We start from the raw sequence: 26,505 nt of genomic DNA, 5'->3' as shown, positions 1-26,505 counted from the left end.
TGTTGTTGTGCTGTAAGTTGATGTGCTCAAACCAATATATAAATACATATAACAGTAAATAAAGCAACAGAGACATGGCAACAATAAAACACACACATAACAACAATATTAATTAGGAGTTCACCCAAAACTCCTGGGCTACGTTTCCGTGAGCTCTAGTCAACTCAAATAGGCTCTCTGGGATTATGGTTTGAGTTCGTTTTACAAGCTCTTTGGCTCAACTCCACTGGTTTACACAAAATTCAGTGGGCTTAGAACACCATCTCTTCGTGGCTCTTGAAGCTCTCGGCTTTCTGGCTCTGGCTCTGGCTCTAGATCTTCGGTTCTAGATTCTTTGGCTCTCAGCGATTTACAACTCTCTGGCTTTTCACTTGAACTCCAAGTGACTCCCTTAGCTGCTCTGCGCATTCAACTTTTGCTCTTTCCCTTTTGCTTCTGCCTTTTGCTTTTTGTGCTCCTGCTCTCAATTGAGCTCTTTCAGACCTCTGTGTTGCTTGCTTAGGTTCGGTTTCAGCAACAACTCCAACAACCTCTTTTGTTTCTAACATTCATGGCTTTTTAAGCCAACTGGCGCTGTCCGTTCATTTCCTCTTTCGGGCTCTCTGGCTTTTGGCCTCTGTCCGCTCGAATCCCCTTCTAAGCGTTAGCAATCATTGCTAAACGCTTTCAGGGATGGTGGCCACTTATTCTGTAACGGAGTGAACCATCGTTGCATTGAAAAGCCCAAAAACGGCAGTTTTCTGTTTACACAGAGAAACGCTGCAAAACATGGGAAAATCTGCCAAAACATTGTTCATCGGATTTCAAATATTCATAAATCCGCACTATATTTCCATCGGGTCCGCCTTTTAAACCGCTTATCGCATCTCCATCGTTGATCTGGGAGATCCAGATCCAACGACTGTGATTCATTTCAGGTGGCTCTTCCGTACGGGGGTTAACCGTCCGATGAGGGTGGTTTCCTCTCTTCTTAGCCAGGAGACGTGGCATCCAATGTATGGGATCGGGCGGAGCCCAACCCAAACCACTTACCGCCTTCGGTCCTCCCGAAATCCGCTTGTTTCCTTTGTATCTAAAAATACATTAAAACGCTGAAAATCTTGCAAAATGGCCATATGGCAGATTTGAAATAATATACATTTGCATTTAGAAACCCCTTTCGGGTCCGGATTTCATCGCATTGGCGCTTCCCTTCGTAGTTCGTTTATCAAACGAAATACGCCAAATACATAGCAAAATACCGTTGGGCAGATTCCAAAATATATCAACTGTCGCCTTAGCCCCTTCGAGTCCGGCCATCACATCGCATATATATATATATATATATATATATATATATATATATATATATATATATATATATATATATATATATATATATATATATATATATATATAACAGCCTCGCTGCTTTGCAATGTTTCGACGTGATATCGCAATGCGACTTGTCGCAATCGCATATCGCATAAGTCCGGGGTCTTTCCATATGGTATGGCCTATGCCAACGCTGATTGTGATCCGCCAATCTGATCATCGGTGATTGACAGATCTAGGTCCGGATATCGCATCTCTGTTTGCCTCTGATCCGATGGATCGAAGTTTCCTCTGCCTTCGCGTAAAATCCGGCCTTTGCCTTTTTTCGATGCGATTTCCCTTTTTAAGGGTTTTCTTGCCATTTTTAGGGGTTTTTGTCTCTTTTTCCAATGAAATTGGGCATCTTCTGCATGCGATAACTTTTGCATCCTAAGTCCATTTTAACCCATTCAAGTTGCAGTAGATTCAGAAGGAAAAGATCTCTGCAATGGGGCTATTTCCAGGAACTTCCTTGGACTTTCATTTTTCCTCTGTGAGGACCACTTAGACTTAGGAGTCTATCCAAAATCCATTTTGGATCACGCCTTCCCACTAAAAGAAATTTTGGTCTCCAAAAGACTGATATACTGATCTGAGCAGTAAATGAGAGTAACAACACCCTCTTCTTTCAGCCTCCATACACTTGCCTTGCATAGTGCCTATGGACCAAAGTCTTTGACCATTTTCCTTTCTAGATGTGCTGGTCTCCTGGGAAGAACTGTCTTCCTTCTTGCCTTCATGCAGAACTTCTGCTGAAATGGTCACAGAAGGTAGTTTGAACTCTTCTACCCTGATCATTGATCCAAGGTGGCTCAAACCAATGTGAAGTACATCTGCTCCACAAAATTTTCACTTGTACCTGTTTCAAAAGCTGTCAACAACAACTGGATGGCCTAAACTCCTGCTTCAACAAAAGAAATAGATTTCATAGCTTGTGAACACCTCCCTGTCTTACATCTGCATACAAATGGTAGACTAGATAACAAGCCCATAAAACATGCCTTTAAACAAATGACCCTTCAAGTCAAGCATGTAGAAAAAGACCATTAGGACTCTCTTTCAATAGATGAAATACTTCATTATTATTCTCCATCTTGGAGATCAAGTCAACTTTTCCCAAGTCAACATTGCATCACATGCATGTCAAAGCAATTAACCCTGCAAGTTAATTACACATACATGTTCAAAAACAAGGAAATCATCAACATCCCTATGTTCATGCATTTCATCCTTCAACTTTCACTTAAGCACACTGTACTTTCGAAGCTGAAATGAAATATAATGTAGATGCATCAATAGACATACGATCATAATCGGATAAGAACTCTAACTGTTCCTTACCAATCCCTTTCAAAGGTACTACCTTTGTCTGCACATCAGCATCAACATGTGAATCATCCTGAGACACATTAGTCATGGACTCTTCCTTTCCATTTCTGCCATCTTCTCTTTCCACTTTCTTCAGCTTTTGTGGAAGCATCGCTAGATTCAAAGTCCAACATTTTGCAGCAAGATGTCCTTGCTTATGGCAGTAGGTGCATTGCATGTGCATCTTCTTGACAGCATGATTTCCCTTGTCCAATGGACCTTTGGCTTCTTGCTTCTTTTCCTTCAAAAGTTTCCTGTATGTGGCCATTCTCTTCCAACATCTAGAAACATTATAGTTATTCAACCCACAAAAGGAACATGTAATTCTTTTCCCATACATATGTGGAAATTTATCATGCTTTGCACAATCAGAGGGAAAATGTTTAGAACCAGATTTATACCTTTCTCTTTCACCTTTATTGCCTTCATGAGGAGGTGAATCAAATGAAGAAGTGGCTCCCTTTGGGACACCATCAATCTCTTCAAGGCTGTTAGAGTCTCCCCAACTCTCTGGTTCAAGTGTGTACTTCTGAACACCTGCATCCCGCAGATGATGTTTCAAGCTATTGCATTCCACCTGAATACAACCTTCACACTCTTGAAGACTTGCAATGCAACTCCTTCTTGGAGCTGTTTTAATGGTCTTCATGGCAACTTTGGAACTTTCTCCATAAGCTTGTCCATAGCCAAGACCCAAATACTTAGGCCTTTCCTCAATCATTATTGGCTCAACAATACCTTGTGCATGTCTATCCAAGCCTTTTCCTTCATAGCCCCTCTTGGACATTAGCTTGGAACCTATGCCTCTAGTATGTTTTTCAAAAGAACCAATAGGAGCATCCTTAGAGGAATTTGAAGACAAACTGGAATGGTTTACCTCTTCTTCATGCTGATACTTGAATAAGGCTTCTTGGGCAACAAAGAGCTGTGTCTACAACTCATGCATCCTTTTCAAGTTCATATTTGCAATATGAAGTTGCCTCTCCATTTCCTGCAATTTATCAGAAAGCAACTGCTTCTCTTCCTTCATGGAATTCAACTGCTCCCTAAGTATGATGCTCTTCCTTCCTCATACATTTCTCTCACCATATCCATCATCGTGGACAATTCTTGCTTCATGTCCTCATCAAAGAATCTTGTGAAGAAAGCAGAATTTGAGGATCCACTTGTAGAAGTTGTCATTATGCCAATGAACAAAAAAACTTCAACAAGATAATAAAGAGCTTATTTAATCAACCTTTTGCAAGAAACCTCTTGTGCTTTGTATTTCCTTGAGGTCCTTTGGGATAGAAGAATATCTTTAGCGCTTCTTCCTTCTTGTCCTTCCTGGACTGAGCTATCAATAGCTTTCCCTTTGCCTCTGCAAACTCAGAAAATAGTCAGTCTGCAACAAGCTTACATCAATCAGACAATCAATTCTTGACTACCCAAACACCTTTTAGATAAGCAATATTTGCTCTGTCAATCGAGCATTTTGATATAACCTTCTTTGAAGGTGGAGTTAACCAATCTGAAGCTCTGATACCACCTGATCTGAAAATGGGGCACTTAGGCTTCTTGTCTAATTTACAAGAACCTCTCCCACTCCCAAAGCTTAAACATTCCCAAGTCTTATTGATTAACCAATGCAGAATTAAGAAATGCTTGAAAATATAGGTGTATGCTGATATCTATTTTTAACTGATTATGTGCCTTAAATTCTGTTGTTGTGCTGTAAGTTGATGTGCTCAAACCGATATATAAATACATATAACAGTAAATAAAGCAGTAGAGACAAGGCAACAATAAAACACACACAGAACAACAATATTAATTAGGAGTTCACCCAAAACTCTTGGGCTATGTCTCCGTGAGCTCTAGTCAACTCAACTAGGCTCTCTGGGATTATGGTCTGAGTTCGTTTTACAAGCTCTTTGGCTCAACTCCATTGGTTTACACAGAATTCAGTGGGCTTAGAACACCATCTCTTCGTGGCTCTTGAAGCTCTCGGCTTTCTGGCTCTCGGCTCTGGCTCTGGCTCTTAGCTCTTGCTTTTGGCTCTGGCTCTGGCTCTGGCTCTTTGGCTCTAGCTTCTTTGGCTCTCAGCAATTTACAGCTCTCTCGCTTTTCACTTGAACTCCAAGTGACTCGCTTGGTTGCTTTGCGCATTCAGCTTTTGCTCTCTCAGCCCCTTTTTGCTTCTGCCTTTTGCTTTCTACGCTCTTGCTCTCAATTGAGCTCTTTCAGATCTCTGCACTGCCTGCTTAGGCTCGATTTTAGCAACAACTCCAGCAACCTCTTCTGTCTCTGACATTCATGGCTTTTTAAGCCAACTGGCGCTATCCATTCGTTTCCTCTTCTCGGGCTCTCTGGGTTTTGGCCTTTGTCCGCTCAAATCCCCTTCTAAGCATTAGCAATCATTGCTAAACGCCTTCAGGGATGGTGGCCACCTGTTCCGTAACGGAATGAATCATCGCTGTGTTGAAAACACAAAAATGGTCCTTTTTTGTTTACACAAAGAAACACTGCAAAACGTGGGAAAATCCGCCAAAACACTGTTCATTGGATTTCGAATATTCATAAATCTGCACTATATTTCCATCAGGTTCGCCTTTTAAACTGCTTATCGCATCTCCACCGTTGATCTAGGAGATCCAGATACGAGTGTGATTCATTTTGGGCGACTCTTCTGTACAGGGGTTAACCGCCTGATGAGGGTGGTTTTCTCTCTCCTTAGCCAGGACACGTGGCATCCAATGTATGGGACCGGGTGGAGCCCGGTCCAAACCACTTACCGCCTTCGGTCCTCCCGAAATCCGCTTGTTTCCTTTGTATTTAAAAATACATTAAAACGCTGAAAATCCCGCAAAATGGCCTTATGGTGGATTTGAAATAATATACGTTTGCATTTAGAAACCCCTTTCGGGTCCGGATTTCATCGCATCGACGCTTCCCTTTGTATTTCACTTATCAAACGAAATAAGCGAAATACATAGCAAAATGCCGTTGGGCGGATTTCAAAATATATCAACTGTCGCCTATAGCCCCGTCGGGTCCGGCCATCGCATCACACACACACACACACACACACACACACATATATATATATAGATATATATAACGGCCCCGCTCCTTTGCAATGTTCCGACGCGATATCGCGATGCGACTTGTCGCAATCGCATCAGTCCAGGGTCTTTTCATATGGTATGGCCTATGCCAACGCCGATTGCGATTCGTTGATCTGATCATCGGCGATCGGCAGATCCAGGTCTCGATATCGCATCTCAGTCTGCCTCCGATCTGATCGATGGGATTGATGGATCGGAGTTTTCTCTGCCTTCGCGTAAAATCTGGCTTTTGCCTTTTTCTGATGCGCTTGCCCTTTTTAACGATTTTCTTTCCATTTTTAGGGGTTTTTGCCCCTTTCTTCAAAGAAACTGGGCATCTTCTGCATGAGATAACTTCTGCATCCTAAGTCCATTTTAGCCCATTCAAGTTGCAGTAGATTCAGAAGGAAAAGATCTTTGCAATGTGGCTATTTCCAGGAACTTCCTTAGACTTTCATTTTTCCTCTGTGAGGACTGCTTAGACATAGGAGTCTATCCAAAATCCATTTTGGATCACCCTCGACAGTGGTACCTCTCCTCGGAGACAGATATTCCGGCTGATTAATCACCGGATGAATGGTCCCACAACAACACTTGCAACTTCTGCTGCTCCGTGTCACTCTGATAGGGTTGCGTCAACCTATCTGGCTCACCAGCTCCCAGTTTGTCCCTCAAAATTCTACAGTGCTGCCTCTAGGCCCTGCGTCAGCTCTGCTAGCCTCTATGTCAGCCCCTAGACCCTTTGCGTCAGCTTCTGGAGCCTCTGTGTCAGCCACTAGACCCTTTGTGTCAGCCCCTAGACCCTCTGCGTCTCACACTCTGGACTCTCTAGCTCTGCGCAGCTCCTGGCTGCCTCTGCGTAGCCTCCAGTTGCCTCTACGTCAACCTCACTAGGCTCTGCGCTGCCTCTCTGGTACCAACTCTACCCCGCTGCTATGTATTCATTGCCCCTCAGCTGCAACTCAGATCACTCACTCGATTTCCTCAGGAAACTCTGCCCCAAAAAATCGAATTCTTGATCTCTCTTGGTGTGTTTTCCAACTGACCCTCAAGCCTCCTCTTATACAGCCGAGATTAAATCTCTAATCAACGGCTAGGAGTAGATTTGCCTTGATCCATGACTTTTGGACCCTTCTAACCCAGTTTTATATTAATACCCTTAATATTTTATTTTTCTTAAGTTTAGACTTGGGAACTCCATTAAAAATATTAATTATTATAATATCTTCCAAACCGGTTAGAATTTGCCCAAACCATTTTTGGGTCTTGGAGATGTCATGTGCTTTAGCTTCTCCATCAATTTTCATGGCTAGAGCACATTTGATGCTACCCCAAATCAACATTCTGCACCTTTGAGACATCATTTAGATCATTAGGAAGAGCCAGAAGGGCCCATTGAGTCAGTGGACCCACCTAGGGTCATTGTTCGAGAATCCCAGAAGAGACCAGCATGGCTTTAGAGTATGTTGCAGGATGGAGAGGGACATGCAACTCCCCGTGGCACTTTTAGGGAAAGCAAACTTCCTAAGAACTACTCAGGATATGCAGCACTGATGAATCACATCATTGATTTTGAGCTGTCCAACTATGAGGAGGCAACATGCCAATAAGTTTGGAAGAATGCCATGATGGAGGAATATCAGTCCATCATGAAGAATGATGTGTGGAAGATTGTGCAGACTTGAGGGTAAGTCAGTGGTGACTCCCAAGTGGATCTACAAGATCAAACATGTGATAGGTGGCAACATAGAGAAGTACAAAGTGAGATCGTGGCAAGATAGTTTTTCCTGAAAGAGGGAGAGGACTATGAAGAGACATTTGCTCTAGTTTCTAGGTACACTTCTATTAGAACTATTATTTCTATTGCTTCTATTATGGGTTGGAAATTGCATCAGATGGATGTGAAGACCTATTTCCTCAATGGAGTGATTGAGGAAGAAGTGTACATAGAGCAACCTCAAGGATTTGAAGTACATGAAAGGGAGCCTCATGTTTCTAGACTAAAGAAGGCTTTGTGTGGACTCAAGCAGGCACCTGAAGCTTAGTATTACTATTCAATGTAATTTTAGTCTTCGTAATGTAATAAAATGTAATTTTATCATTGATTATATTCATTATTATTATTTTATTATTGTCAAATCATGTTCTTCATGCTTATAGGTCTAGTTGGGTCAAAAGAGAATTTATTATGAGTCAAAGAAATGTATTTGAGTCAAGTCCCATTTGGAATTTTATAAAGAAAAAGAAAAAGAATTTTTATTGAGTCAAAGTCCACCAAAATTGTTAAGTCGACCCTCATTCTGAACAAGTCGGCCTGGGCTCCCATGAGCCACCTATTCGACCTCCTTGACAGATATATATATATATATATATATATATATATATATATATATATATATATATATATATGGATAGTTCTATCACTTTGGAGGACATTTTTTTCACTCATCATCATAATACATATCTTCTGCACCTAACTAACAAAGGAAAAGACTAAGAAGAAGGGAAGGAAGAGGTTGCACATGTAAAATTATTTCTGTGAGGAAAGGGACAAATTTCAGAACATATTACAACCCTGAACTTGCAGGAGTGAGATTTTAGGAAGGCCCAAAGTTTTGGGAAGTGAAACAGTTTGACTTATGTTGACTCTGAATGTGGAGGTGACTTGGAAGAAGGATGAACTTGAAGTTTTGGTGGCAATTTTGAGTATGGTCTTGGTTTTGGATATCTCATTTTGATCTGATTCTATAAGAGAAGGATTGTTGTGGTGTTTTCCCCCTTTTGGGGTTTTGCCTTGGCTTGGAGCCTAATTTTTGGTATCTCTTGTCTCTTGATGATCTTTATATTTTGAATATTTGTATAATTGCTTGATGAAGAATACTTAAGAAGTGACAAGAAGACATTAATTTATCGTAAGTAATTATCAAGATGGAGAAATCAAACATCATCCTACTTGATTTCTCAATAGGATGTTGCTTCAATTTGGGTTATGCTATGATATCCTAGATGAGCAGGAAGCAGACATTTGTCAAACTTAGCATTGCAGAAGCTGAGTATATTACAACTAGTTTGGCGAGTTGTGAAGCAGTATGTGTTCGAAAGCTGCTCACAAGATTGTTGGATCAGGTGTTAGAGATGACTGTGATATATTGTAACAATCAAAGCTGTGTGAAGCTTTCGGAAAATCTAGTTTTCCATGTCAGGTCAAAGCACATTGAGATCAAGTACCACTACATTCGAGACATGGTACAAAAGCGAGCAGTGAGGCTCTATTACATTGCTGGCATTGTCACAAAGCCTCTGTCCCAGATGAAGTTTGTATACTTTAGGACAAGCTTGGAGTGGTTGAGAATGCCTCCCTTGTTGAGAGGGAGTGTTGATGTTGTAACATTAGGGCAGACATTCTCCCTAAGTCAAGGTTATTGACCAGGTGCCATGTAATGTGGCTATGAAGAATGGCCTAGTGAGCATCAGGACCTAGAGTGCTCCACCTGTTAGAAGGTTCTAACCATATTGCCAAGGGTGACTTTACTAGTGGGTAGAGTGAGTGCCCCATAGCATCGAGTAAGTATTTTTACTATTCAAGTGCCATGTGATGACTATTGTCGCCCACACTGTATAGGCAAGATGTGACAATGCTCAGGGTGGGGGATGTCACTCTGATCCTTTCCCTCTCCGTTCTAGTTGTCTCCCTACAACAAGCTATGGGGGTAGTCCCTATGATTTGTATCATGGACCATTGCTAGAAGAGGTCTTCCAATGACTCTGTAGAGTCCTTCAAATCTAGATCCCAATGTGAAGGCATCTTTCATAGAGGATCCAATAGGCCAAGTAAGTACTTTTTCTTTGTTGAATGCAACCCTCATACCTTTGTCTTCCAAGGCACATATAGATACCAAATTCTTCTTCAATCTGGACATATGCATCACATCATGAAGCAAAACAGATTCCCCCAGAGTGCAAGTGAAATTTAACAGACCCAAAGCCTTTAGAATAATCTTCAAACTTGACTCCCTATCTACTAAATTAGACATAAATTCCTTATACCCAGAGAAATGATGAGAGGCCCCAACATTAACCAACCAAATATCCCAAGCATCTGGAGGAGAGGAACTAGAAAGAGCAGAAATAAGGTTATATTCAGATTGATTAGTAGAATTGCTTTGATACCTAGAATTTCTTGACCTCTTTTGTGGATGATAGCCTTCTTCACGGTCATCAGGAGAGTTTCTTCTTCTCCTATCATTCCTCCTACCATCTCTTCCATTATCTCTTCTATCATATGACCTGTTGTTGTTGTATCCACAATTATTGTTGTAGGACCTTGAAGTGTTTCTTCTTGGAGCATCTCCCTTCTCAAGGCATTCTCGAGCATAGTGATCTTTTAGATGACAATTGTAGCATTCGATATCTCTTTCTTGTCTTCTTGAGTCCTTGGAGTCTCATTTTGCTTGAGGATGCCTTCTTGAATTAGATGGATTTCCCTTTCCTTTCCTTTTATTCTTCTTCTCCCCTTGAGCAATGAAGGCTGTAGGCTCTCCTTCATTTGGCCTTTGAATTCTCCCCCTAGATATCATCATTCTTTCCTTTTGATTGCATAGAGCAAGTAGTTCATCAAAAGAAGGGATCCTTTCCCTGTTGATAGAAGTAATGAACATGTCCCATGATGAAGGAAGACCACTAAGGGCAGTCAACACTAATTCCCTGTCAGGTAAAATTTCTTGGGCAGTCTAGAGTTGATCCCTAATTTCAGTGATTCTCATGAAGAATGATTGTATAGTCTTTCTCTTGTGCATCTTAGATTCTTTGAGTTAATTTTTCAAATCCATAATGTGGCCCAAATTGTTCACTTCATACATGCGAACAATCTTATTGTACATTTCCTTGGATGTCTTCAAAGAAGAAACATAAACAAGTAGACGATCTCTTAAAGAATCAATAATGATCTTCTTAGCTTTAATCTCACCTTTCTTGTACTTGGATTTGACAACTTGGGGAGCATTCACTGGAGGTGCTGAAATCTTTCCTTCCACATATTCCAAGACATCACACTCATCTAAAGTGACATTGATCCTGGTATTCCACGCTGCATAGTGAGATGTATCAACTAGCTTTTCATTGTCCTTGAAGTACGAGGTAGACATTTTTTTCTACCAGACCAAAAATCAGCTGCTAGAGGATTGATGCTCTTGCTCTATGTTTCTTGGGCTTGTCTTCACCTTGGCTCTGATATCATGTTAATTTATCATCAAGAATTGTTCTATGCTGCAACTACTACTTCAACAATTTCCAATAGAATCAAAATTACAATTTCCGCGTCTTCAGTTAACCTATAATGGTAGAGAAATAGTAGATAGAACAATTATATAAATACACAATGAAAGATAACCAAGAGACACTATTTGGTCAATGAATAGGGAAAAACCTCACAAGGGAGAAAACCCTTTTCAATTCTTCTTTATTAGATTGTCTTCAAATGTTTAGCAGAGAGAGTACATCATCCAAGAGTCGAAGTCAAGCTTTGACTAGCCAATATCCAATATCCAATCTAGTTAATATGTCAATCAATTTATCCAAAATAGAGGCAAGAGAGAGTCAACAAAAGTCAACTCTTGTGAAATCTGTCCAAGTCAACAACAGTCAATAGTAGCAATGTGTGCCCTAACCAGTCAACAAAATAGTCCTCCAAGGGCTCGTTCAAAGGTCAATGAATTCGGCCTTCTTTGCTGGTCAACTAGAAGTCAAAATAGTCCAAATCTGAGCAGTCAAACTTGGTCAAAACAATGATGAAGCTTGCGGTCAAAGTCTAGAATAGGTCTGCAGTCAAAGTGCCCAGACTTCCTCAGTTTTTTTGCCAAAAAGAGCAATCTGCCCAATTAGAAAGATGCCCAAAAGATCGAACCAAAAAACATCCCAAAAAGTCAAAGTCAACAATGGTCAAAATTGCAGCCAGCTTCAGATTTCGGCCACTTGTGATTTTCGTCCTCTTTCTCCTTTGCACATGTGAGAGAAGCTTGCAATTCTTGAGTTGTAAGAACCAATCAAAGAAGGAGAGAGAAGAATGTGTTGTGTGATGTGATGCCAAATAAGGAGGACTTGACTTGTATTTATATGTGATGGGGGGTTGCTCATTTTACCTTTAGGCCGACCTGAACAAATGTGCCAATATGAGTTTTCCAACAAAAATATATTATTTCTTGTCCAAATTGAGTGCTTTAAAAGTCAATTTTGGTCCATTATTTCAACAATAGATGGTCGAATTTACGAAACCAACACACAACACCATTTGAGACAGCATAAGAGGAATACCAGAATAGATTACATGTTTAAAGAAATCGACAATATGAGAATCGTGTACTTGAGTAATTTGGTTTGGAAGCCTTCTTCATTAGCTGCCCTATTAGCTTGTAACTTCAAAGGAGAAGAGTTGGCACAAGGGGGTGGGTGAGAGTTGATATTCAGGGGTGCTTGTGTAGGAGCAGCATAGAGGGAGATTGTATGGGAGAACATGGAGTGTCCAAGTTGCTAGGGAGAGTGGTATGTGTAGGGAAAAGTGTGCCAAAAGGTTTTAGGCGAATGGTGAAAGGACTCACAAAGCTTGCATGGTCACAAAGAAAGGAAAGCCCATATTTTATGGAGGAGCAGGCAATGGTAGCATTTACACATATGGGGAAAAGTGTTTTTTCGATAGACAAACAGATGAAATGGAATTTGGCGTCACTATTGGATTCTACATTAAGGATCAAAACTTTTTTTAATGGTATGATCAATGCCTAGAGTAAAAATAGATATCTCTATCAAATTATCCCTTGAAGCATGTTTGCGCATCTTATTCTTTGGTGTCACATTTCTCCAGATTTTGCACATTTCCATAGCATATATTTTAGATAGTCCTATCTTTTTTGCCAATATAAACTGTTCTCGCTCACTCCCCATCTTGTGACATACCTTAGCTGTTCTATTTTGTCGATAATTTTACGCTTTATATTAGTTTATTGCTATATAAAGCAAACATGTTACTGGTTAACCTTGCATTGATCTATGACCTTGTTTGGAGTGTTTGTGTATTTTCATTTTATTAGAGCATTTACTCATAATAACATCCAGCCTTTTGGTTTGCTATTGTCAATAGTTGTAGTGGTTTTTGTTTTTTTTCATTCAGAGCTGATTGGTAATGGAAGTTAAAATATATTTATTTCTTTCTTGAGGTAGAGAGAAACACCTTTCTCATATTTAACTGATCCTTTTTGTCCTGGAGAAGGGAGGCTGAAAAGAGTGTTTATCAGTGCCTGCAACAAGAATTTGAAGCTGCACGAATTTCAGAAACTCAGGGTGAGTTGCTATTTTATGTAATTTATATTATGTGCATATGAAATAGCTATATTGTAATTCTTGTAAGTTGTAATTTGTCTCGGCACAGCATGCTGCAATTTTATTTTGGTATGAATGGACGAAGGTGGATGTAATGAAAATGTTTAGGCAGTGGCAGATATTTAACCAGTTTTTAGTCTCACACAATGGTACGTTCCTAGCTGGTCTGAGAAAAGCTGGAAAATTACATCTATCACCTTGTGGAACTTCAGTTAATCATAAATTCTATAGGGATTCTGCTTGTATCATGATTCATAGGCATTGCGTATGAATAGTTTGAAAAAAAATATTCATTGTTATCTCTTTCTCTATATATTATTTGTTACGAAAAATATTAAAGTTTTTGTGGTCAAGGGCCAAGGCTATCTATTGTAAATGATAATGTCGTATATTAATTATTCTGTATATATTTGTCCTGCAACCCCATCTTCATTTAGTCATTCTTCTGCTACAAATTCGATATTTATGTGTCATCTTCATTCTATGTAGTGGCTTTGTAGCCTTTGCTATTGAATTTGCATTTGGAGGTTTTGTTTTGTTTTTTGTTTTTTTTTTAACTTGTTTGTTTTGTTTTTTTTTTTTAACTTGTTTGTTTTGTTTTTTTTTTTCTTTTTTCGATTTTTATTTTTATTTTTATTTTGGTTTTTTTATTAAGGTTTTTTTGTTTTTGTTTTTTTATTAAGGTTTTTTTTTTGTTTAAATTAAATTTTTATTCTTTTGTTCTTATCTCTTTCTTATTTTTGGTTCGTCTGTGTAGCTCTTCTGGTAAAACTTAAAAGTGGAAAGAAAGATTATATTATTGTATGATGACAGCCAAAGTGGCTAATGTGCAGCCATTGTAAACATTGCAATTTTATCACAAAAAATTGGGAAATCGCGAGATTTTGTCTTCACCAGTTTTTAAGGGCGAAAAATCATGGTTTGATTGTAAACTGCACAAAGAATTGCAAGTTGATGGAAAAGATCGCCGGGCCACAGACAACTGGCAATTTAAGTGAATCTTTTAGACTTTTAAATTTTTGTATATTTTTTTTTAAATTGTGATGATGATTGGCGATTTTCCCATTTTTTACGATTTTTTGCTTTTTTCGGACCCTTGCTTGCTTTATCGTGATGCTGATGTCAGCAACATTGCTAATGGGACTGTAAAGGTTCAATACATCATTTTGTGTTGGTACCAAAGTGATAAGATCTTGACACTTGTGTGTCTGCTATCATTTATGAAATTAAATTGGGAACTGATTCAGTAGAAGTAAAAGTATATTCAATTACATCCAGTAATAAGTTCCCAAAGAATTCAAATACTGGAGAGGGAGAAAGGCACAAGACACAAGATCTGCTTTTATAGGGGGGTCTGCATTTGTAGTCCCACAGTGTATTGATTCTTACCTAGCAATTACATTGACCTATTTATGATCACTTGTTGGACATTGATAAAATTATCTTATCAAGTTGGAGGGTCACATGGTCCATCTCTGCTAGACCTTACCAAAGGTCTAGGATGTGAGATGGAAATTGCAATTGTAATGCTCACGGGAATAGAGTACAAACAGATATAATCCAAACAATAGTTAAATCATGAATTATTCTGAAAATAGCCAAAACATTCAGACAACGTGAAGGCTATAAAGGCTGGGGATATCACATTGCTTTGAAGTGATGGCCTAGAATTTGGTTTCCCTAACGAGGTAAATGGTGCACCTTGCTACCCACATGCAAGGGACAGTGCCATGGACACAGGATAAATCTATACAAGAGATAATTACCAAATGATGATCTAAGCTGAACTGCCCATATTTATACTAATAAATTGACAAAACCCTAATCATAGGGCTAATGTGGTCAATAGACAAAATATTATAAAATATTCATAGGGAAGACCTATTGTTAGAATTAAGGGTGTAATCTTTACATTTTGTCATGGATGACACTAGTTATATGTTTATATAATATTTCTGGTTTTGGCCAAGGCCTACCTAGTCAACTCAATGTAGGCTCAATCCTTCCTTAGGGAAAGCACCCTACCACTCTAGGTGAGGTTTGGTTCCATGGGTTCTGTTGTTGACCCTCATAAATCTGAACACCATTTTTTCTAAGTATGCACTCTTATTGTCAATGTTTTATAGCTCAAGGGGTTAGGTGGATGATTTGGTCTCAAGTTTAGTTGCCATAAATGACATGTTGCCTTGTTGTGATAAGGCTAAAAGGGTAGACACCCCCTTGCGAGTGGGACCCCCTTGTGGGTGTGTCTCCAGATGCCTTGGCCCTTGCTAAGTCATAGGTTTCTTGTGAGGCATTGGTTTGAGGGTTGTTGGCACTAGCCTAAGGGTTATAGTGCCAGGGAACTGGCTTTGAACCTGGGCCTCACCCAAGTAATCCCGATGAGTTACTGATTTCTCTAGATCCAAAGAAGATGTATGATTCTCTTATCACGAGTCAAAGTTGGGAACTGGTTTCCTTACCCAAAGGTAAGAATTGTGAAAATTCCAAGCTTAGGTGACTAAAATCCTGATGATCTCTATTAAACAAGTAATCACGGAATTTAATTGATGCTGAAAGTAAATTCAACCCATAGCATCAATCACTCAATAGTTGGAAATTAAATAATGGAAGTATTAGAACTATTTCACACATACACAAGTAAATACTCCATCAAAATAAACTTTGTATTCCTTTTAAAAAGTTAAAAGGGAATCTCCACAAGCTGCCAAAACGAAGCAGCTGCACAGTTACCAAAATCCACCCTAAATTGAGCAAAACGACTTGCCTAAGAACTACGATATGATGTGTGGTTGTATGGACTATCCGTACAGACTGTAAGGGTACATGCAGTCGTAATTGTTTTATACGATTGGAAGGAACTCTATAAATCCTTGTACGATATTTACTTGCTGCCCAGGTTTGTCTCTACCTGAATCCTTGCTCTCTCTTCCTCTCTCCCCCTCTCTCTCCGTTGCTCAACTACTCAAGTGTTCAACTATATGTAAACCTTCTATCTTGACCTATTTTTATTGTTATGAATATAATTTATATAAAAATAAATATAAACAAATGTAAATAATCATAACGATTAATTATATACTCATTAGTTAAATGAGTAGGCATGTCTAAAAGACATGACCATTCATGAAAGGGCACCTGCCTAGGTATATAAGCAGACTCTCATTGTAACATTCAGTCACACTTGTACATTCATCTTATTAAAAAAATATTAGTTACAATACATCTGCGTATTTACATTTTACAGTGGAATCAAAGTCATTCGAACCTTTGGACGTTATCCACTGCACAATCTACCATTAAGTTTAAGTCCCGAAATCATGCAATTAAGTGAATATCATAAATGGTAAATCTAAACTGTTAAAGGAAATTGGAGAAGCATTACAACAAATACAACAAATAAAAAAATCATTTGCAGAATCACTAAAGGCCTTCAAAACACCAGATTCAACACCTATAATGGGAGTTGACATTGACATTAAAGGAACTAACATAAAAAAATGTTATAACGGAGAAAATGCTGTTGAACGTGTTGAATTAGGATCTCCTCAGGGTGACTTAAATAAGGTTGGTAATCAAAGTGGATATATGACAACTGAAGATAAAAAAGCTCTTCGTCAAGATGACAAAATGTGTAGAAGAACTGATGTCGCTACCCATCAGCCAACTTTTGATGAGAAGGTATCATCAATTCAAGCTCCTAATATTACGATGGATGAAAGCAGGGAGGAAAAAATGAATCTACAGAAATTATTCATGAAGAATCGATACATTCTGCAGAAGATCAGGAAGACGTTATATCAAATATAAATTGTGATAATGATGAAAATAACCTTGAATCAATTGGAGTTACATAGAATGTTCCCTTAATTAAATTTAGCAAAGCTTGGTGTAGTAATATTCATCTTAGTAGTTTCTGTAAAAATTTCTGTTTTCCCACCCCGGTTTTCAGTTTCTCCTTATTTCTCCCATGTAGTTAAATGCCCATTTCCATAACCATACATTTAACAGACCGAAAAAAATAAATATTGCTGAAAACACAAATTCTGGAAATTTTTCAGAATGCTGGAAATTGCAGAATTAAAAATCAGCAATTAAAAGAAGCCATTAAAACACATTAAAACACTGATATTTTTGGTCAACTTGACCCTGGAAAAACCCCCTACAACTCTTGGGGAAAACCAGTTTGAGAGCTCTTCTTTATTTCTGAAAATTGTCTTTTTACAGTTAGAATTATTCAGCAAAAAATCAGCAAACAAATTTACAACTTATCTCCTTTCCCGTGCCTCACAGCAATCTGGAAATTACAGCAAACAGGACAGCAATAAATGCTGTACGACCTCCGTTTTGTGTGCAGAAAAATCAGCAAACTGCTCCTCGATTTTTGTGCAAAAATCTGCCTTTCACTATGTGCTGAATCAGCTGTACAAATCTGCTCAACTGCTGCCTTGGAATGTGTGCCAAGCTGCTGTCTCCTTCTCCTTCCTGCTCAGAAATCTCTCTTGCTCTCTTGCTCTCCTTCTCCCAATTTGCTCATGAAAGAATGAATGACCTTTTCCTCCTTTAATATAACTCCAAGTGACTTTTGGGTGATCCAAGTGACTTTTGGGTGATCTCTAAATCCAATGGCTGAAATAGATTTAGATCAATGGTTGAGATTAAATGCTCATTTAAATCTCACTTTCTATTTTTTAATTCACCCCACTTTAATAAAGACCCACTTAGTCATTTATTTCCAAAGTCACTTTTCCTTTTTAAATTTTCATTGACTTTATAAAAGTCACTTTAAAATTAGACTTAATAACTTTATCACTTAAATTCACTTTTAAATTAGATTTAACTTTATAAAATTATAAAGTCACTTTAGGAGAAAAATTAAATTCTTTTGGACACTTTTCCCTAGACCAAAGATCAAAGCCTAAGGGAACCACCTGTCCTCCGGTACCAAATTTCAACACTCCCTCTTACCGAGGAAGGTGTTCCTCACCACACCCATCTTGTCTCTGAAGTAGACATGCTTGCCCCGTGGTAAGGCTTTGGTAAGGATATCTGCAACCTGCTCATCAGTGGAAATATACTCAAGCTTCACAACTCCCTTCTGAACATAGTCTCTGATGAAATGATATCTGATCCTGATATGCTTTGACCTGTCATGAAATACTGGATTCTCCGTGAGTTTAATGCAACTCTGATTATCACAGTAAATCACTGAAGGTCTCAACGGCTGACCAAATAAGCCAAACAACATCTTGCGAAGCCAGATGGCCTCACAACTAGCTAGACTGGCTGCCATATACTCTGCTTCCGCTGAACTCAGTGCTACTGACTGCTGCTTCCGGCTGAACCATGACACTACTGCTGAACCCAACCCAAAACAACACCCTGAAGTGCTCTTCCTATCAGAAGCACAACCTGCCCAATCAGAATCAGTGTATCCTGCCAATCTCACTCCATCTCCCTGCCTGTAGTCCAGACCATAATCCACTGTCCCCTGCAAGTACCGCAAAATGTGTTTTGCAGCCACCCAGTGAACCTTCCTAGGCTCACACATAAACTGACTCATCGTGTTGACTGCAAAACAGATATCTGGTCTAGTGTTGACCAAATACATCAAAGAACCAATCAGCTGCCTGTACAATGTGGGATCCACCAACTCGGAATCCGAAGCATGAAGCTTCTTCCAGTTGGTGATCATCGGTGTCGACATGGGTCTACAATCCTCCATGTGGAATCTGCTAAGGATGTCCACAATATACTTCCCCTGCCCCAGGAAGAAATGCCCCTCCTCCTGCCACACCTCCAAACCCAAAAAGTAATGCATCAAGCCGATGTCCTTCATCTCAAACTCCGCCGCAAGATCTCTCTTGCAGTGCTCTATGAGTCTCTCTGCACCTGTAATGATCAAGTCATCCACATACAGCACCAGAATGAGAGGCTCCTCACCAATCACAATAAAGTAAAGGTTCGGATCTGCCTCACTCTTTGTGAAACCCATCCCCTGCAAGTATGCATCTATCCTGGAGTACCAAGCTCTGGGAGCTTGCTTTAGGCCATAAAGGGCCTTCTTCAATCTGCACACATGGGACTCCTTCCCATGCACCTCAAAGCCCTGTGGCTGCTCAATGTACACCTCCTCCTGTATGAAGCCATTGAGAAATGCGGTCTTCACATCCATCTGGTGGATCTTCCAACCCATCTCTGCTGCTATCGATATAACGGAGCGGATCGAAGTATATCGAGCCACAGGAGCGAAGGTCTCCTCATAATCAACTCCCTCTACCTGGGAGAACCCTCTAGCCACAAACCTCGCTTTGAATTTCTTAATGCTGCCATCTGCAGCATGCTTTACCTTGTAAAGCCATCTGGAAGTAACCACGGATTTGTCCTCAGGCCTCGGCACCACCTCCCAAACATCATTCTTCATGATAGAAGAATACTCCTCCTGCATGGCCTCTCTCCAGACCTGCTGGCTAGCTGCCTCCTCATAGCTAGAAGGCTCAGAGTCAAGGATGCTGGTAACCATCGCCATATAACTACAAAACCTCTCAGGTGGTCTACTCTCTCTGACCGGCCTCTTCGGCTCAGCAACAGATGTGGCATCTCTCAAGGTGTCCTGAAGCCACTTGGGCTTCCTCTTCCCTGAGCATGCTTCTCCCATAGGAGAATGAAACTCCTCCTCCTCATCATCATCAGTAGCCTGAACTCCTGACTGTCTGTCTGCTGTCCTCCTGCCTGCACCTGAACCTGTAGAAGCTGAGGTACCGTGTGAACTGTCCATCAGTGGACTCCCTAGTGAACTGCTCTGTGAACTGCTCTGCATGCTGCCTGGAGCACCACCCCTCTGGCTCGGCGAGCCACTGCTCACTGATGGACCTGACATCCTCATAGATGTACCTCCGGATCCTCTTGATCCCTGCCCACTGGATCCTTGCGACTGACTCAACTGCTGCTGAGGGTCTGGCTGATCCAAATACTCTAACTCCCGTGACCTCCTAAAGGCCCTGTCCTCCTCGAACTTCACAACCCGTCTGACAACAACTCTCCTCTGTGTAGGAATGTAAATCCGAAAGGCCTTTGAGGTCTCACTGTAGCCCACAAAGATACCCTTCTCTGCGGTGGGCTCTAGTTTGGTCCTCTCCTCCTTGGGTATATAGGAGTATGTAATGCATCCAAAGATATGAAGATGACCAATATCAGGCTTCTTCCCAGAGAAAGCCTCCTCCGGAGTCATGTGCCCCAAAGCACGATGCGGACTCCTGTTCTGCAAGTAAACAGCTGTGTTGCAGGCCTCTGCCCACAAGAACAATGGCAACCCCTAATCATGTATCATGGCTTTGGCAGCCTCTATGATGGATCTGTTCTTCCTCTCCGCAACCCCGTTCTGCTGGGGGTTGTAAGGAACAGTGAACTCCCTCCTAATGCCTGCCTCCGCACAATAGTCAACAAACTCTCTAAGGGTGTACTCTCCTCCATTGTCCGACCTCAAGGACTTGATCTTTCGACCTGTCTGAGTCTCCACAAGAGCTCTGAACTCCTGAAACCGCTTGAAGACCTCACTCTTGGTCTTCAAAAAATAAATCCAGGTCCTCCTGGAGTGATCATCAATGAATAAAACATAGTACTCATATCCACTCAAGGAAACATGAGACATCCGACCGCTCACATCGGAATGAATCAAATCAAGTATCCCCGTCGCTCTGCTGTCACTGCTGGGAAAAGGGGATTTGGCAAACTTGCCCATCGCACAACCTCTGCAAGTATCAAAGTGATTAGTACTGAAATCTGGCACACCTGTAGTGATCTCCCGCAATGTCCTCAAGGCTCCATGATACATATGTCCCATCCTGCGGTGCCAAATCTCACATAGCTCAGAACTGCTAGCTCTGCTGTCGGTACTACTGCTCAATGCCAAAAGGGGCTGGATTTCAAACTTGTACACCTTTGCATGGCGTACACCTATCACTCTAGCTGAATCAGCTGGAGCGTCCCTGGGATACATCAACACCTGTCCTCCCCTGAACAGTACCTCATATCCTCCGTCCTCCAAAGCTGAGACGGATATGAGGTTCTTCCTCATCCCTGGCACATAAAGAACCTCTGACACCTTCAAGGGAGGTTTGGACTCCCTCTGAAATGTCACTGTCCCCACCCCGACTGCTCTAACAACTCTGTCATCACCGAGTACTACCTCAATATCAGTGCCACTCTCTGAAAGCTCTGAGAAGTACTCCCGGACTCCTGTCATGTGACGTGAAGCCCCACTGTCCACATACCAGATACCTGAAGATGCTCCGCTAATCGAGGGAAAAGCATGCTCCCTCTGAACCTGTGTGGCAGGTGATCCTGTACTAGAGGACTCACATGTAGTGAACGCAAACTCTCGGTCAAAACGACCAGCAAAGTCCTCAATCTCTGCTGAAGCTGCCACGTCCTGGTTCTTCCCCTTCTTCTTCTTCTCCGGACACACAACTGCATAGTGTCCCATCTTTTGACAATTCCAACACTTCACCTTGGAATAGTCCTTCTGTGTGTTCCCCTGTTTACCTTTACCTTTGCCTTTGCCCCCACCACCGCTTGTGGAAGCCTGCTTCTTCCCTTTGCCTTTCTTGCCTCCTGCCACCAGTGCTACGTCCTCATCCTGCTCAACTGGCTTGGCTGCCCCAAGCTGTCCTTTCCTGATCTCTGTCTGAATACAATCATCCCAAAACCTCTCCCATGTGGGAAGGGTCTCACGTGCACAAACCCCATCAGCAAAGTTCAACCATGAACGGGGGAGGCCATTCACTGCAATCCGCACCAACTCAGTGGATGGAATGGCCTCTCCAATCGCTGCCAACTCATCTCTCACATTGGTAATCTTTGTGAGATATCCAGCTGCACTATCATTCCCCATCTTAATGTTCTTCAGCTTCTCCTTCAGGACCATCTTCCGGTTCTCATTGGTACTCTGGTAGAGATTGGACAATGCTGTCCACATCTCATGGGCATTGCTCTTTCCTCTCACATGAGGAATGCAATGGTCTTTGATTCCGTCTAGAATCAGCCTCTTACCCTTATTGTTCTTCTTTTTATACTCAGCCAACTGAGTAACATCAGTGGGCACAACAACAGGGTTCTGTGCGGTATGCACCATGATATCCCAGACTTCTGCCTCCTCAAAGATACTCTGCATTCTCTCCTTCCAAATGCTGTAATTTATATGCCCATCCAGCCTATCCTCCACCCTCAATCCCAATGACATCCTGCTGTCCTAAAACTGAAAAATAGCACTGCTGTAGTAAAGATAAAACTGCTGTTTATGAAAAAATCAGCTTGCTGGAATTTTCTGAGTGAAAAATCAGCAACTGTAATTTTTCCTTTTTGCTGTCCCAAACTGCCCTTCAGCACTCAAGCTCTGATACCATGTAAAAATTTCTGTTTTCCCACCCCGGTTTTCAGTTTCTCCTTATTTCTCCCATGTAGTTAAATGCCCATTCCCATAACCATACATTTAACAGACTGAAAAAAATAAATATTGCTGAAAACACAAATTCTGGAAATTTTTCAGAATGCTGGAAATTGCAGAATTAAAAATCAGCAATTAAAAGAAGCCATTAAAACACATTAAAACACTGATATTTTTGGTCAACTTGACCCTGGAAAAACCCCCTACAACTCTTGGGGAAAACCAGTTTGAGAGCTCTTCTTTATTTCTGAAAATTGTCTTTTTACAGTGAGAATTATTTAGCAAAAAATCAGCAAGCAAATTTACAACTTATCTCCTTTCCCGTGCCTCACAGCAATCTGGAAATTACAGCAAACAGGACAGCAATAAATGCTGTACGACCTCTGTTTTGTGTGCAGAAAAATCAGCAAATTGCTCCTCGATTTTTGTGCAAAAATCTGCCTTTCACTATGTGCTGAATCAACTGTACAAATCTGCTCAACTGCTGCCTTGGAATGTGTGCCAAGCTGCTGTCTCCTTCTCCTTCCTGCTCAGAAATCTCTCTTGCTCTCTTGCTCTCCTTCTCCCAATCTGCTCATGAAAGAATGAATGACCTTTTCTTCCTTTTCCTCCTTTAATATAACTCCAAGTGACTTTTGGGTGATCCAAGTGACTTTTGGGTGATCTCTAAATCCAATGGCTGAAATAGATTTAGATCAATGGTTGAGATTAAATGCTCATTTAAATCTCACTTTCTATTTTTTAATTCACCCCACTTTAATAAAGACCCACTTAGTCATTTATTTCCAAAGTCACTTTTCCTTTCTAAATTTTCATTGACTTTATAAAAGTCACTTTAAAATTAGACTTAATAACTTTATCACTTAAAGTCACTTTTAAATTAGATTTAACTTTATAAAATTATAAAGTCACTTTAGGAGAAAAATTAAATACTTTTGGACACTTTTCCCTAGACCAAAGATTAAAGCCTAAGGGAACCACCTGTCCTCCGGTACCAAATTTCAACAGTTTCCCTTCACCTACACATGCACAAGTAAGGGATAACCATTTTGCATCAATTGGTGGTCCAATATTACCAAGAAAAGTGAGTGCTCAGATAGTTTCCTAGACAATGTAGCAGTAGATGTCTACCCATTTTTGCTGCTTTTGGTAGTAGCACCAGAAGAGTAACTATTCACTCTTCGAATGAGGCCAAGGTTGCACGAAACGGGGAAACATGTACGAGTTTCTGAAACGAGAAGCGATACGAAACACAACCTCCCCAAATTTTGGAAACGGGGAAACGCGAATATATATATATATATATATATAGATTAGGACATTTAAGAAATATGTGCAATCATAAAGCATATATGATACGTTCTAATTTATTACATTATGATAAAATTGTCAATTGTCAAAGCATAAACTATAAGTATCTAAATTTACATCACATTTACTCATGAATAATCACATAATGAAAATAGAAATATCCAAAATCAGCCATGAGAAATTTCTAATTTTTTGTCTTGTGATTGATTGGGAGTCTCCTCCTACATAGCCAAATGACCTTAGTGCTCTTGATTAAATACAAGTTTCATACCCTAGTACCCTACATTCTCTTGATTATTGGGAGTCTCCCCAGCATAGAGGGCTTTGTTCTCTCGATTAAATACAAGTTCCATACCCTATTACATGATAAAATCCAATGGAAACATTGCAATCCTCCCAATCTTGAAATCCTAAAAAACAGATAAGTCTGCTGGATTTTGAGTGAGATCTAAAATTCTACTTTCTCCATATGAAATCCAATGAGGGCGAAACCACTCTCAAACATCCTGAGTCATTTCATGGTAATGTTAAAAATTTAAGTAAAATGATGAAAATAAAAAATAAAGGAGAATATCACTTTTACTTAAAAAAAAATTTAAAAGAAACACAAGTAAATGCTGAAACGTGGGTCGGCGTTTCAGGCCGTACTGGCCACGTTTCAGTTTTGTGAAACGTGGCAGTACGGCCTGAAATGCGTTTCAGGGCTGTTCCAAACGTGTTTCAGCATTTCGTACTCATTTCCGTACGGAAACGCCCTCCTACCCTACGTTTCCTGCAACATAGAATGAGGCAAAAGGATACTTTGGGTGAATTTTATAGGAGGGCATGTGAGCTCTTCAAACTCAAATTTGAACAAATTCACATTTGGAATTATAAGGGGAGGACAAGACACAATCTTTTTGTATATTGCGAAGATGAAGCTCTTGAGGGAGCTCGAATAGAGATGGGTCAAGAAATTCCGCTGGAAGTTGATGGAATGTCTTCTTATAACAACCATTATCCAAATAAAGGGAAGAATTCTAAAGAGGTCTGAGCAGGAATGGCCGCAGAAGCAAAAGGCAACCAATGTCAGAGAAAGAAAGAGACAATGACAGTGCACGTAACTCATGCGCAACAAACACAAATTTAATGACCGGACTTAGCGATGAAGTTGTGTTGGGTGAAGCGGTTCCTCGGTTGTATAAATTTAGAAAACAACCACTTCTGACACTGCTAAATCAATCGTGGAATAAAGCCCTAGAGAAGTGTTTCCCAATCTATCATCAACGTCTTCACAACCCTCCAAATATTCTGCCTAATGCTCTCATTCTCTCTCATATCACAAAAAACCCTAACTCCCACGAGGAGGATTCCTATAGAGTTCTCAGTCTTTGGGTGTGCAAACCAAAAAAAAAACAATACCAACATTGGTGACTCTGCTATCATGGGATTGCTACTTGAACATCCAGTACACAGATACACAAAATACACAAAATTTGTGTGTGATGATCATCGTGTATTTTTGCTCACACCATCAATTGTAATAGAAGAACCTGAAGTCTCCTGAGATATTTACAATGCGTGGATGCTTGATTTCAGAGACTTCAGCCTTCATTGGAATAGAATTGTAGTGTTGCCATGGTTGGGGGATTGTCATGTGTGCGCTTCCTCTTCCTGAAATGGAGATGAAAGCAATTATATATGGCAGCGACGACTCAACGATTCCTCGGATGTAGAGGGCTGGAAATTGAGACGGGGAGACAACGACATGAATTGTTTGAATTGTGAATGGCATTGGGTTTCTGTTAATGTTAATACTTGGCCTCCCAAAAGCTTAAACTTTGTTATAATGTCGGGGAGGTTCCCATTGTATGTTGAGATTAAAGAACAGGCTAGCCAAATTGTCTTGAAAAAACTATATAGAAGATGTTCGATCCCTGAATTCACACTAACCTGGTTCGATTATCGTAATTATTGTTTCATGTTTCTTGATGGCAACATCAACGGTATTAGTGGATTCAATTTTTGCTTCATCACATATGAGGGCAGTAGACTTTGCATAATGAAGCAAGGGTTGGATGAGGAGAGGACTAGAATTGTCGAAGAGCACGAAACCTTACTGTGACTTGTCGTGTTTATCGTGTCAGTCAAACTATCACGTTTCCCTTTCCTTGCGGTTACATCCATTCGTTTCGAATCGATATAAAAACATATCGTTGGTATATAGTTAATACAATTATATGAATTATATAATAGTTATAGCTAATACTCATTAATTATAATTAACCTAATTATAATTGTTATGTGATTAATAATTATAATTATATTATAAGATTATAATTATTTTATTTAATTTAAATAAAAAAATAAAAAACTATATATATATATACATTATTTAGTAAAAAAAGTATCCAGAGAGGAAAAGGGAAAACCTTGATTCCAAGATAGTACTGTCGACAACTTACGCATGCCGAAATGATGTGGGCAAGTAATTTTCAGCGATTAAGCTTTGAGGACAAAGCTCCTTGAAGAAAGGGGCAATGTTATGAATATAATTTATATGAAAATAAATACAAACAAATGTAAATAATC

General features: G+C 40.1%; 1 protein-coding gene across 3 annotated transcripts in view; it reads left to right on the top strand.

The window, feature by feature from the left end:
• The window catches only part of LOC149244781 (centromere protein O), a 190,475-nt gene that overhangs the window by 17,963 nt on the left and 146,007 nt on the right, over nt 1–26,505 (top strand). For all 3 annotated transcript variants that reach the window (XM_089374994.1, XM_089374992.1, XM_089374993.1), the window contains exon 5: nt 13,069–13,139. In XM_089374994.1, the coding sequence (XP_089231120.1) occupies nt 13,069–13,139 (71 nt within the window). The remainder of the gene's footprint in view (nt 1–13,068; nt 13,140–26,505) is intronic.

This window comes from Pinus tabuliformis, chromosome 8 (genome assembly GCF_031772625.1).
Source record: "Pinus tabuliformis cultivar Carrire ecotype Pingquan chromosome 8, CPIR1, whole genome shotgun sequence".
Taxonomy (NCBI): domain Eukaryota; kingdom Viridiplantae; phylum Streptophyta; class Pinopsida; order Pinales; family Pinaceae; genus Pinus; species Pinus tabuliformis.
Note: the sequence above shows the minus strand (reverse complement) of the source record. Positions and strands in the feature narration are given on the sequence as shown.